This window comes from Trachinotus anak, unplaced genomic scaffold, assembly GCF_046630095.1.
Source record: "Trachinotus anak isolate AG129_WGS33_773 ecotype Australia unplaced genomic scaffold, CSIRO_AGI_Tana_v1 ptg000016l, whole genome shotgun sequence".
Classification (NCBI taxonomy): domain Eukaryota; kingdom Metazoa; phylum Chordata; class Actinopteri; order Carangiformes; family Carangidae; genus Trachinotus; species Trachinotus anak.
The window spans coordinates 23202461-23216093 of NW_027273867.1; the positions used below are offsets into that span (position 1 = coordinate 23202461).

Below are 13633 nucleotides of genomic sequence, written 5' to 3' on the forward strand. Positions count from 1 at the left end.
AGAGTATAAAAATAATCATCAAGAACCTACATCTGTGTGTATACGTAGATGATCAAAGAGGAAACTTCAGGTAATATCCCGGCGCCTTCCTGTGTCGACAGGGCTCACCTCAGGTTATGCTGCACCAAACTGGGTCAAATATCAAACCAGCATCAGCATCATACTTATGATGTAAGCTTGTCTGCTTTCTTAACCCAGCTGAGAGTGGAGCGTGCAGGGAATATGTTGGGAGTGTGCAGTGTGGTGGTGGCGTAGCACGAAACACAAAACAAACTTGTAGCGTCCCCCTTGGAGGCCGGAGCTAAAATAAAAATAAAAAAAAAACTCTACCAGCACTCTCATCAGGTGAGCACTCACCTGAAACAATGAATGACTGATGATGTGTCCCAAGTCACAGTTTTAGAAGCACTGTCCACACAAGGTTGATTGATTCTTGGTGTGTCTCAGGAAACATGCATCACTCATTTTCCCAAAGGCAATTAGACCTGATTAGAGTTTAGTTATACAAATATTTCTCAAATGCAGAGATTACTCTGGAGCCAAAAATGCCCCAATGGGCAGGGTCAAAGAATCGCTTTTCTAACTAAGTAACAATTAACAATCACAGTGGAAAAGGCAGGAGACAGATTAAACCCTAGTGCTCTGTTGGCAGTCTATTTATGGTAAATTATCTAGTTAGTTACTAGTTAGAGCAGCTGTTTTACAAATTCAAGCTAATCTGTAGCTTTTTGTCTGAAACAGATAACCTTCCAAGAATATAACCAAATGAAAACTAGAATTAGCTTGTGGTGGCTGTATGTCTCAGCCAACCAGTTGTAGGAAATAGGTCACAATTTCCTCTTCCTGTGTTACAGCTTAAATAATGGCCAGAAGTGTTTTTGCAGAATGTTATGATGCCACAGTGAAGTTGACCTTTGACCATTTGGACATAATTAGACACTTATATTAAATTGTGTCATAATTAGCATATAGAGGTCACAGTGACGTGGACCAATTCGTCACCGTGACCTTCACCTCTGACCTTTGATCACTAAAATCTAATTCAGTTCATCCTGGACATTTGTGACAAATTGGAAGGGAATCTCTTGAGGAGTTCCCGAGATATTGCGTTCACAAGGCCAAAACCGTGTTTTGTGAGGTCACCATGACCTTTGACCTTTTCACCAAATTCTCATCAGTTCACCCTTGAGTCCAAGCAATGTTTTGGCCAAATCTGACAAATTTCGTACTGAGATATCCCATTCATGAGGAGGGGATGTATGGACGGACAGACAACCCAAAAATAATTCCTATGTTTAATTTGTTGTTTTATTTTTGGGCATAAAAATAGTGCATGATGTATATTGTTTTAGCTTCTTTTTTGTTGTCTAACTGGCAATTAGAAAACTGGCATTTGTCTGTTAAAGGTTTTAATCAACCAATGAAAATTCCAGTTTCTCTCCAATAAAATCTTATCTTAGACTTATTACTTAAATGTAGAGGCAGAAGCACATAGAGTTATAGAAATGTAATCAAAGAGACTTCATTGAGTCTACCGAGTGCAGTAATCCTGCACCTCATGCTACTTCAAATATAACTAACCTCCACCACAAACAGCTGCTTTTGATAATGATATGTTCTGGCGCTGGCAGCTCAGTGCCGAGCTGAGTGTGTTCACATCGCCTGAAACCGTAGCTGAAGTTACAGTCGTGTAAAATTACAATAACCACATCAAACTGTCAAGGGAATCCGCTTAAAACAAATTGGCCAACTTATTAAATATCGCACCTGTCAGCCCAAACTGCTTTGTTAACATGATCTACTTATCACTAATGTCCGTCAGCAAAATATTACCTTTTGTCACACACAAATTGCCCAGGTGGAGGGATGACACCTATTAATTTAGTCCATAGCAATGAGCAGGCAAGCATCATTTAAAACAAGGTGACACACACAGTCTTGATCAATTAGATGGTGAATTTTGCCACAGAAACTCTGGTTTGGGTCCAGCTAAGAAATAAAAATGATAAAACATTAACACTAATATTGAAAAAAAATAGGAAAATATGTTTTTTGCAATTACTAATGTAATTCATCAGAGTTGTATGATCAGTAGTACTCTGGGTGCTCTCACAGTGTGCATTAGAAATGTCAAATTCACAAGCACATTTCCTCTACTTTCCTCTACCCAGTAAAGAAAACCAATTCTGATGCTGATGAGTTTTTCAGCCCTGACAGAACTGGAGCAACTCTGACAAAATTTAACTTTCCTCTTCTTCATAACTGCTTCATGATGAAGTCGGAGCACCATGTTTTCAGAAATGTTTAGAAATTTGAAAATAACTGAATCCTAGAAGGGACAGATTCTCCACTCGGTGAGTGTTATGTCCATATTACTCACAGGCTGAGGGAAATTGGTCACATCCAGATTTGAAATGCACATTGCTATTGTGATGAGCAACGTCTGAGCTCTTTGTCTTGGTTTTATAGCCAGAAACTTCCTGGTCTCACTGCTCTCATCAAACTGTAGCAGGCAGTTGGTAACACAGCTGCCATAAATCCACTGTGCACTGCCTTCCCAGCATCAAACAGCAGCCAGAGTAAAGTTAGCAGCTAGTTAGTGAGCAGAATGGAGCTAAAGAGCCAAATACTACCCTCAGCAGTTGGTTGAGACCAAAACAGAGCTAACAGGAGAGTTAATATCAGACTTTCTTAGATCAGGTGGCCACAAAAGCAACTGTAAAATAGATGTAATTGTGACTCCACATCCGCACCTTGTGTAAAAAAGCAACTACTAAGACGATTTTCCTGTAAAAAATGAGCCCACAGGTTGTCAATGCGGCAGGTTGTTATGACCCATAGTTAGGTTTTGTTGCTAGGCGACATCTAGTGGTCGTAGTAATGATGACAGGAGCAAAGGGAAAAGTGCGGTGACGTAGTTTATAGAGCGACAAAGTCCACGTCATGAGGAGGTTGGGGTGGATGGATGAATATGACACAGGAGAGCGGTGTTCGATTCCCGTGTGAAAGCAGCAGTTTATGTTGTTTCTATTATCCATGCCCGTTCACTGTTATTACTGTAACCATGACAACAAAGATCATCTAATGTTGAGGAAATACTTATTTTGACCCAAAATCACCATCTTTTCCAAGACCTAACCAAGCCATGACTGTTATTATAGTAACCATGACGACGAAGGTAGGTACGCCACTCTCTGTACAGTCCTGTGCACTATTTCAGGAGATGGGTTCTATCAGGGGGTTGAAAAAAACAACCCTATATGGTTTTGCAGATTGGAGGACTGGTTGCAGCTACTATGTTAATGTGTTTACAGCTTCATGTGCAGCCTCCAAAGTCAATTAAAGATGCTTTCATTTTGAAGGCGGTGTATTATTCCACATAGGACAGTCTGTTTCTTGTTTAATTAATGCTTAATTATTTTCTGAATCAAACAAATTATTAAGTATAGAAAACAAACTTGCCAAGTCAATAATGTAATTTTCATAAAGAAACACCCCATTAAGAACGAGCTGCCATCCAGTGATGGACTGCAGAACACACAATGGCAGCATTAGCCGTTGAACTGTAACCCTTTAAATGAATGCCCCTGATTTCTAATGTGAATGTAAAATAATGACATCCCAGAAATCCCACTTCAGACAGGTCTATGGAGGTCAAGAGGTAATTTTACAGTCACTTCACACATCATTTCTTACAGTCTGGGTTTCCTCTGCTAAGCCACAGATAGCCTCTGCTTCAGTCTAAATGCAATTAAAAGGGTTGGTGATGCAACATTAAGAAATCTATTTTTTACCTGTGGCTCTCGACCAAGGCTGGCTCCTCCCCCTACAGCAACCACGGGAACCCCTGTCTGAGCAGAGACAAACTCAAGCATGGGGGCCAGAGGGGCGCGGTTTGGCGGCGGTGGTCTCTCCTCCTCAAACACCAAACCCTGGAAGTAGAACAAAGGTTGCACAATGAAAACAAAGCAAATCAGACAAAAGAAGTTACATCAGCCTCATTGAGACGCAATTTCATAAGCTCCTCATCAGACTTTCATCCATCAAAGCTGCTGTTTCTTTTATTCTTATGCACCAAACCCTGAGAATGAATTAAAGGCTGAACTTGTGAGGAAAATATATTGGAACAATGAGTCTGTTCATGTCCCGTATGCAAGATAACAGCTTATATTCTACTACAGACTTTACGATCTGAAGGTGTGTGTGTGTGTGTGTGTGTGTGTGTGTGTGTGTGTGTGTGTGTGTGTGTGTGTATGTGTGTGTGTGTGTGCGTGTTTGAGGGAGGGGTGGGGAGCGTGCTTTTAAAAATGGGACTGCTCTGCTGCTCTGCTTGGTAATCATTTTTCACAGAGATAAAATCAGAATTAAGTCCCTGCAGTGGACTGGCATCCTGTCAGAAGAAGAGTGTGTGTTGTACCTGTACGGCTTAAGTTGCTTCACAACACAGAAACAGCAGATAAGCTCCTGCCTTATGGGCTCAGCTCCTACTGGGCGTACAAACAGGTGTGGCTGCTCCATACAGCTGCAAGGAAGCAGCGTTTTGCACAAATGATCTGGTGACTAAATTTTTTTTTTTTGGTGATTACCTTTTCAGAAAGAACGGTTAATGGACTCAGGATAAATGCTTGACGTTCTGGCTACTGCCATTAGTTTATGTAATGATAGGACAAGGAGCTGTGGTGATTTGAGGCCAGCTTGATGACTTAACGCTTGTTTTCTTGTAGCGATTCAGGGAAGCAAATTGAAGCTAAGTGTAGCTGACAGCTCAATTCTCACAGGGAAGTGTTTGATATGCAAATAGACTACAGACAGGACCTGGAAATAAGATAGCAAGTGTTACTTAAGAGTTAATATCATATTTGATCGAAGACATTTATAACAAGACCCCTCCACTGTTCTGACATGGAAATGAACCAAGAGATAGACAGCTAGACACAGATTAGATAAACAAGATACATGCATAATGTATAGTTCTACAGATGAATTAATGAGTAAATGAATGAGCAAATAAATAGAGAGTATAACATGTAGTGTGCTGTATTACCTCCGTCAGTATGATCACAAGCAGCTCTCAGAGATGAGGTTGCAAACTCAGATCTGCTCCCATCGCAAGTGTCATACTACGAAGGAATGAGTGAATGAATGATCAAATGGAGGAAACTCACACAATGAGCATGAATGAATCAACAGAGAGTTTGTGGTTTCTGTAAAACAACTTAATGAACAAAGGAACCAACACGAAAACCATGCAGACAACAACACGTGAAAGGTCTGATACAGTCAATGTGAATGATTCCCAGGTAGAAACTTTTTGGGAAAGCAAGTTCATTCATAATATCCTCAGATGTTTAGAGAAAATTTCATCTTAGGACTATTTATAAATTTTTCTATTGCTACATAGCCAACATTAGCATTAACAGCTGTTTACTTAGCAGTCTTGCCACAAGTTTCAGCCACTGTTGGATTTACAAGACAAGAAGTTATGTTGCGCCCAGCACTACTTCTTGAGGGCAGACTGGACACTACAGTGATGAGACGGGCAAACCAGGCAGGGGCTAGCTGGTTAGCATGCTAACTTCAGTGCAAGAAAAAGAAGTGATAGGAACAGAAGCAAAACAAGAGGGTTCCTTTCTACTGCTGGAGACAGGAACTGAACTCAACATGTTTCCTCTATTCTGGTAAATAAACAGCTCATGGCTATGTAGCAGTAACAAAACTTACAAATAGCTCCTCTAAATGTTATATTGCAGTTACAGTCGCAGCATTTGGTAACGTTTTGTTAGGGAGACCAATCTGTGCAGACCTTTATGAGAGAAGGTGAGAAATTATAACCGGTATTTAAAAGTTTCTGAAAGTTTTGAAACCTTGTGGGAATGACTGAAGCATTGTGGGAGGCTAGTGTTGTACAGAACCATTTGTGAAAAGTTACTCAAACTAGGTAGGAACCAGAGATCCAATAAGGAGAACGCACAACTTTTGACGGTTAAGGTTAACAGGTGTTTTTCATGTAAGCTGCAAGTCAAAGTCAAAGTCAAAGTTGTACCATTTCCTACTTTAAGTGCAGACGGGCCTTCAGAAATGTACAATTTTATTATACTTCCTACCCAGATGGGCACATTTTACCTTTACTACTACTTCTGTCTGTATAGTGGTGTGTGTTATGGGTTAAGGGAGTATTACTTTCACAACCATATGGATACACATGCTTTTAAAGTGTTCTATTGTCCCAGAACACCTGTGGAATAACAGAAACTTTGTGGTTACTGTGTTTTCCTCTTGTTAAAGGTAATGCTGTGTATGTCTACCTGCAGTGGTGTGGTGGCCAGCAGCTCACACAGCTGCAGGAGAAGGCTGCCCGGGCTGCTCTCATTCACAGCCAGGTAGATGACGTTGGCCTGACCTGATGGCGTCATCACCGTCTCCCCCACGAGCGCTGCCAGTGACAGGGATGACGAGGAGGAGGAAAACGAGGCCATCGCAGCCGCTCCTGCCAACGAAGCTGTATCCGTTACTCCCCTTCCTCCTCCTCCTCCTCCTCCTCCACCTCCTGGACCGTTTCCCAGCCCAGGCCCCGGCCCCGGCCCCGGCCCTGCCTCGCTGACCCCCGCGCCTCCCACCACCGCCGTCTCCGGGAGCAGGGAGGAGCACGAGTGGACCACGGCGATGTTGACACCACCCGAGTCCCTCTCTCTCTCCCGGGGCCGGAGCAGCAGGGGGGGCGAGGGGCGTGCGGGCCCCGTGCAGGCCAGGACAGCCAATAGCAGTGAGAGGGCGGGCCTTGGGGCCACCATGGGGTAAAGGGAGGGCCAGTGGCAGCTGTCGGATGGGGTTTGACAGGTAAGGCCAGGTAGGGTTTAGGGATTTGGGGACAGTGGGTGACGTCTGTGGGGGGAGGAGGAAGGGAGGAGAGGTTGGGGGAGGGTCGGTGGCTCACAGTGCTTCACCTGATGAGCGGAGACGCTGGAGAGGAGACAGAGAGGAGAAACAGCGTCATCATACTGATGTCACAAGTCCTCTCTAACCACCAGTCACTTCGTTTTCTCCGTCATTTGCGTGTACGTGTTATCTTGAGTGGGACAGTTAATTTATGTGGCCATTATGAAGCACTTGCTCTTCAGTAAACAATGTAAATAAATGACACACCCACACACACCTACTCATCCTTGTATTTATTGCTCCTACTCAGACTTCCTGTAAATCAGCCAACACAAAAAGGATTTCGGCCGAGCAGAAGCCACACACTCTTAATACTGTTTGCATCCCTAATAACAAATACCTACCTGCTGTTAACAGAGTGCAGTTCAAAAACTCCACAGTGAATGCTGTTTATCACCAAATACAATGCCTAAATCAAAATAAACTTTAATTGATGACATTGTACAAATAAGATGGGTCTGAAGTTTTTCAGATTTTATTCCAGCTCCTATAAGCACCTTGGGCCTTATTACAGAAAGAAAGACATGGAAATCCCACTTTATACAATTTGGGACCCTTAAGGCTTAAAATAAGAAGTTTCTGTAATAACCTAAGTAACATCATTTGTTACTACAGCTATATGTCCAATAAATGCATTCTTGTTATGTCATTAAGTATAAAACAGTGAAGTACAGTAGCCTACTGTGTGTTTTAATTCTCACTGCCTTCAAAGCTGTCAAATACAAAAATAGAAAACATATAACATATCTCAGGAGAGGGGTAGGACTTTACATGACATTTTTTTAGTGTATACTCATGTAACCTCCTGCACACAGAGATGATGCAGCTACAAATTGAGTAAGAGTTTACTTTTATCACCTTCCCCAACTGCTCTTGTCCACTTTTCAGGCCAAATGCTTTCTTATGTTCAAGCTGCACAAAAGTTTGGCACCTACTGTATTCCTGTAGCACTGTGCACTAATGGAGTGTAATATGGAATTCAGGCACAGCAAATGTTTCTGGCAGAAAAAGTCAGCAGAAAAGAAAAAAAGCATGGACCTAGTATGCAGGTCAGGTCATCTCCCATGAGACAGAAAGTTCGGTAAAGTGGTTTTCATTTCTGACAATTTTTTTTTTTTTTTTCACAATCCAGCACAGACTGAGGTCTAAGTCGCAGCATGCCAGTGTGTGGATGGGCTCAGAGGAACAGGCGGGAGCAGGACCACAGAGGATAAATGGTGAGTACAAGCAGAATAAGGAAGCAGAGAAAGACCTGCAGGTGCTGAAGATGAACTGAGGGGCGGAGGGAGGGAGGGAGAGAGAGGATTAGATAGAGGAGTGTAGATTCAACTGCAGTGGGAGGGCAGATGAAGCGTTTGTTTGTGGGTGAGAGACAAAGAATAAAAAAAATGAGGCCTGCATATGTATGAAAATGAAAAGGAAACAGAGGTGAGGGTGTAAGGAAGGTATACAGAGCGTGACAGTATTTGTGTGTGTGTGTGTGTGTGTGTGTGTGTGTGTGTGTGTGTGTGCAAAAAATGGACATGCAGTGCATTTGAATCTAAACAATGGGACTCTGCTGCATGTACATAATGATGGCAATGGAAGGCAATTTGTGCACAAAATTTACATAGTGGGCAAGTTCAGAAGGTTCCAAATGAGCTTAAAATGTTCAGAAAACATGTTAGCAACAGCTTCTCCATGGCTCTGTTTTTACACAGGAATCCTGTTGGGAAATTATGTTTCTTATCTTCATATTTCCCACAACTGGTGGTTTATAATGTTGATGATACACACTTTCAAGTCATTGTAGTTTTTAGCCTAAGCCATACTAATTACTTTGGATAACTGCAATATTTGTAAACGCTTGTGGAATTCAACTCTCATTGAAATGAATAATCATCAGCTTTTTAAATATAAAAACATGTTTATTTTGCAGCTGTACCACCAGTAAATATAATATGACTTAAATCAACCTATATGCAGATGATGGTGTCTTTTCTAAGAGCTTTTTCTGGACGATGGTGCCACTCGTGCAGCTTGATATAATTTGATTTGTAGCTGATCTCTGGGATTTGGACTTGAGAAACATCACAGTCTTTACACTTACAGTAGCTAAAGCTTTCAAATACATATATAATAAGTGGAACAATCTCAAAAACTTTGAAGTGTAACATAATTCCGAGCTGGACAAGTACTGACTCTTTGGCATATGTACATATGATGTCTCTCACTTTGTAAACTTTGTGCAAACTTACCCTCAAAATGAATGCACTGCATTATGGCTGTGGTTTATATTAATTCATGGACACTTGCATGACACTATAATGAAAACCTCATGGTCATCTCCATCATCATCATGTAACCATCAAGTCAAAGTGTAATGACCACACCCTGAGCACAGCTCCACATACAGGTGCACAATGAGACTGTCTGCAACTGGAGGAGAGCAAGTCAACCGGACCAGGACCGTACTGCATTTATGTTTTCAGCAGCAGCAGTAGCATAAAGCCCAGGACTCACTCCCTGTGTTATGTGGTGCATAGTGGTCGCAAAACATTTTCATTTCTGCACCCATGTTAACAGGTTTCTGAGAAGTCTCTCTCTCTCTCTCTCTCTCTCTCTCTCTCTCTCTCTCTCTCTCTCTCGGGTAAATAAGATTAATAAGGTTTATAATGAAAAGAAATCAAACATTATTTAACATTACTGATGGCTATTATCCAAACTCAATGTGGACAGACAGGGCTGGCAGTAGTAGCGTTGCTGCAGCAGATATACTAGCAGTGTGGAGTACAGTGAGTTAGCCATCGCACACACACAATGCAGGCAGTGTGTCCCGGGTGTAAATATTCACTCACATTCACACATCTGGGAGCAGTCCAGCACTTACACAAACACGTAGTGAATGTTAGCTGCTCAGGGTTAAGCAACTAGCTTGAGGGCATCTCAACAGACGCTGAGGGAGTGGAGAAAGCCTTTTTTTTCACACTCAGATTAAATGTTACAGCAGTTTAATAACACTGTGCACATAGTGTTGAGCTGCACTGAAGACTTCCGTGCACATGGACAAAGCTGAAGGAGGAAACGGACACTGTTCTGCAGCAGGCCCTCTAACACTGTTTTAATAAAGTGTCCCTGAGTAAGGCACCGAAGCCCTTCCCTCGTCACTCACAGTTAGACTGTTATGCAGTCAGATTGGACAGAAAAAGCTCTTCTCTTCAAGCAGGGATGTAGATTCTGCTGAGAAAACTAATTCCCACATAACACATATCTGGACATTAAATCTTACTTAAATCAACAATATCAAAATCTCAAGGAGACACAGAAGGTGGAGGTTGGAGTATTAGCATGAACACATCAGTATGTGTCAGATTGTGAATGAACGGTGTGAATAAGTAAATAAGCCAGTAGTTGTAGAGCATGAATGAAAACAGCTGATGCAAGCAGGACTTCAGTGCTCTGCTGTGTTTGTGATTTTTGTCTCATCAGCTACCATCAAGTAACCTCACAGACACAATGAGGCCACATGGTCTGTGAAACTTACTTTACCCTAACACGCAATATGAAAAATAGATTTGGCAGCACAAAGCTTATATAAAGACTGATGGATGTCATGTCACATTATATGTTAGAAAAGATTCAGCAGACAACTAACCACTAATATCTAATATTATCCACATACGACAGACATGATGAAGTTTATTGAGAGATACTTTATCTGAATAGCTCTTCATTATCTGTCCAAAGAAGTTCAATTGTCTCTGACTCTGTTATTGTCATTCAGAAACCTTTTGTACAGTCGACAGAAACCACCCAACCTCAACTGGGATTCTGGTCTGTGGTGTGGTAATTGCAAAGAGATGCCTTCTGAAATTGTGGAAATTGGACTCACATCCCCAGTCTGAGACCTGACTGAGCGAGCTGATGGGTGCCCTACATGTAAAGAGGCTGAGGTAATGAACTGCCTGCACATGGGACCTGATGCTACAGAACGTCAAGAACCAATTGATTAATTTTTTTTTTGGTATTATTATAGTTGATACTTATTCATTCATTACTGTCGTTTCTATAAATACTGTACCTGTCTACTTGATTTGAGTATGTTTGTCTGCCTGTTTTTAAAGACTCGCTCCGATGAAAATCAAGTGTTTAACCTTGTTAACGCCCATATGATGTTTTTTTATATAATACAAGACATATAACGAGTGAAATAATCAGTCAGCACCATGACTGACTATTTCCATCTTGAACTGCAGTGAACCAATGGCAGTCTCAAACAAAAACTGATGCAGACAGCCAGGGCTCATACATCATATAACCTAAGGAATCAATCCTGTTGACTTGTGGGGATGGGGGGCGGGACTAAATAAGCCTGAAAACTTGTCAGTACATAGAGGGACAGTTTATATTTGTACAGCCACTAACACTGTGTCAGTCACTGCCAGTTTTCCTTTACCTTTACCTTTTTTTTTACAGAGTTTTAAACATGTCTGTAGAGGAGCTTCAATCATGTAAAACCATGTGACACATAGAGAAGAAATTTAACCAAATGTTAATGTACCAGTCTCAGACATTAAAACAAACTTCACAGTATTTGATGGGTAACATCGGCTACGTAGGATTATCCAAAAGTGGTTAAATTGCAAACTGTAGAGCATCAATTTAAGAAGCTTGAAATCAACAGGTTTTGTGACCCATGTCTTATATGTTATTACACTTATAAACATCATTTTTGAGAAAACGCACAATAAATATTAATTCCATATGAAGGCACATTCGCTGAGGCACCACATTAATGCGTTACTGGGCTGCTGAAATGTGTGTGAGAGCATATTTTCTGAGTGAGAGCATAATAGTCTCAGTTGTATCTTTAAAAGAAAAATCCATCCTCAGATCTTTTTATGCTATCAAGTCCCATCAGCTGGATATGTTCATTATGTTCAAGAAGTTAATTAGTTTTGTTATTTCCTTCTTTGGATGTGCCCACTTTCTCCTCGAATAACCTCATCTGGTGAGTGACTTCATCTGATTCCAACATCCACAGAAGGTGTGAAACATCTTTGTCGTTTTCAGCTTTAGGTTTAAAATTTGGGGGGTGGGGGGCTAATCAAGTGATGATAACACAGTTAGAGGAAGACATCATGCTGGTCTATTAAAGCTACTGCTGAGAGAGAAATTGTGATCTTAGCCACTACAGTAAAACCTGACTCTGGTGCAATACTGATGCAGGAGATCGTGGAATCAAATTACAGCTTCAGAAAAAGCCATGTGCCGCTCCCAGATGGATGAAATAACAGAAGCAGAAGTGAATCAAGGCCTATTGTTGATGTACAATATGTAGAAGTTGAACATCTATGACCTTGAACTGCAGCTCAACTCAGTATTGGCCTTGGACTATTTCATTTCCCTGTGAGGATTTCATTGTGTGCTGACGGACCTCTAGTGATCAGGAAGCACAAACCTTGGTGTTAGATACATCAGACGAGCAAACAGAAACTTTTCCAGACAATGTCACACAATGGCAAAAATTTTTACCCTGCAAAAAAGTTTTTAAAGTCATGGTTTAGACAATGGCTCATGACCTGAGCAAGGGGAGTGATATTAAAGCAGTTACCTGAATGAAAACAATGACAATGACTTAGAAAGAGACTTTGACGTACCAAGGCCAAGGCTCAGGGTGAGAGACATGTAGGAGGAAGAGGATTTCAGCAGGTTAGAGCAAGTATCACCACGAACCAGAGGTAAAGATTGACCTGATGCAATGCAGTCACTAGAAGCTTTATTTCTCAGCCTCTGAAGCAGATAGAAAAGTGAAATAACAACCATTCGAGACTTTAACCTTTGACACTGATTTGAAATCATTGTCTTTGTCCCAATATCGATCAACATTTTTTTTTAAATGATTAAAGTGAAAAAACTTGTTGTTTTTCCAGCCATATCCTATATCCAAAGCGAAGCCAATGATTTCAACAAGTCTTTTAAATTTATGTCATGTTTCCATCTGATTCAGAGGCTGAGTTATTTCAGAAAACCCTTAGATTTTATGAAGTTGTTTTAAACAATGCTTAGGTCTTAATTGGTTAATGTGAGGATAAAACATAAAACATTTGTTTTGTGGTCTTCTCCTGGTGTGTTTCTGTGTTTTGCGGCTGCTGAATGAAAAATGCTCCAAAACAAGCAGCTACCAAAGATGTCATTTCCTTTGTAAACTACTGATTCAGTGCATTGGAAAAAGGGAGATAACAGCTATTTCCATCTTGCAGTCTTGACCTATTTAAAGGATGTCAAAGCTCTTCTAATGCAGATAGAGGGTGCACTCTATAAAAGCATACAGTACAGTACACTCATCCTCTGTGGCCATTTTAAAATGCTAGAGTCTAGCATGTCTCAAAACCTTATAAAGCATATATAACATCTGAAAATATATAATCACTCAAAAACTTTTCCAAGATTAAGCAGCAGTAAGCATGCAGCTTCAGGGTTGATGCGATGCAAAGGTGACAATGAAACATTTACTTGCTTGTTGGAGTGTAGAAGATCAAAATGAGAGACAGCCTGCAGAAATTCCCACAACTGCTTTAACTGATGCTGAGGAATATGGATGGATGGATTTCTTCACTGCTCACTTTGAGGATGCTGGACTTCAAGCAGACTGTTTAAAGAGGTGAGTTTTGGATTGTCAGAGGACCAGGCTGTTGCACTGAAGAAAGCATAGGTG

At 41.1% G+C, this 13633-nt stretch overlaps 1 protein-coding gene and 1 long non-coding RNA gene across 2 annotated transcripts in view; one reads left to right on the top strand and one right to left on the bottom strand.

The window, feature by feature from the left end:
• The window catches only part of grin2da (glutamate receptor, ionotropic, N-methyl D-aspartate 2D, a), a 209598-nt gene that overhangs the window by 120410 nt on the left and 75555 nt on the right, over window positions 1-13633 (bottom strand). Inside the window, exons 2-4 of the mRNA XM_071500199.1 lie at window positions 6306-6960; window positions 5045-5120; window positions 3795-3932 (exon numbers count right to left, since the gene is read on the bottom strand). Coding sequence (XP_071356300.1) covers window positions 3795-3875 — 81 coding nt within the window. The 5' untranslated portion in view covers window positions 3876-3932; window positions 5045-5120; window positions 6306-6960. The remainder of the gene's footprint in view (window positions 1-3794; window positions 3933-5044; window positions 5121-6305; window positions 6961-13633) is intronic.
• Window positions 6706-13278, top strand: LOC139633998 (uncharacterized). Its single transcript, XR_011693878.1, has 3 exons — window positions 6706-6837; window positions 8069-8153; window positions 10700-13278. It is a non-coding gene; the product is annotated as an uncharacterized lncRNA (long non-coding RNA).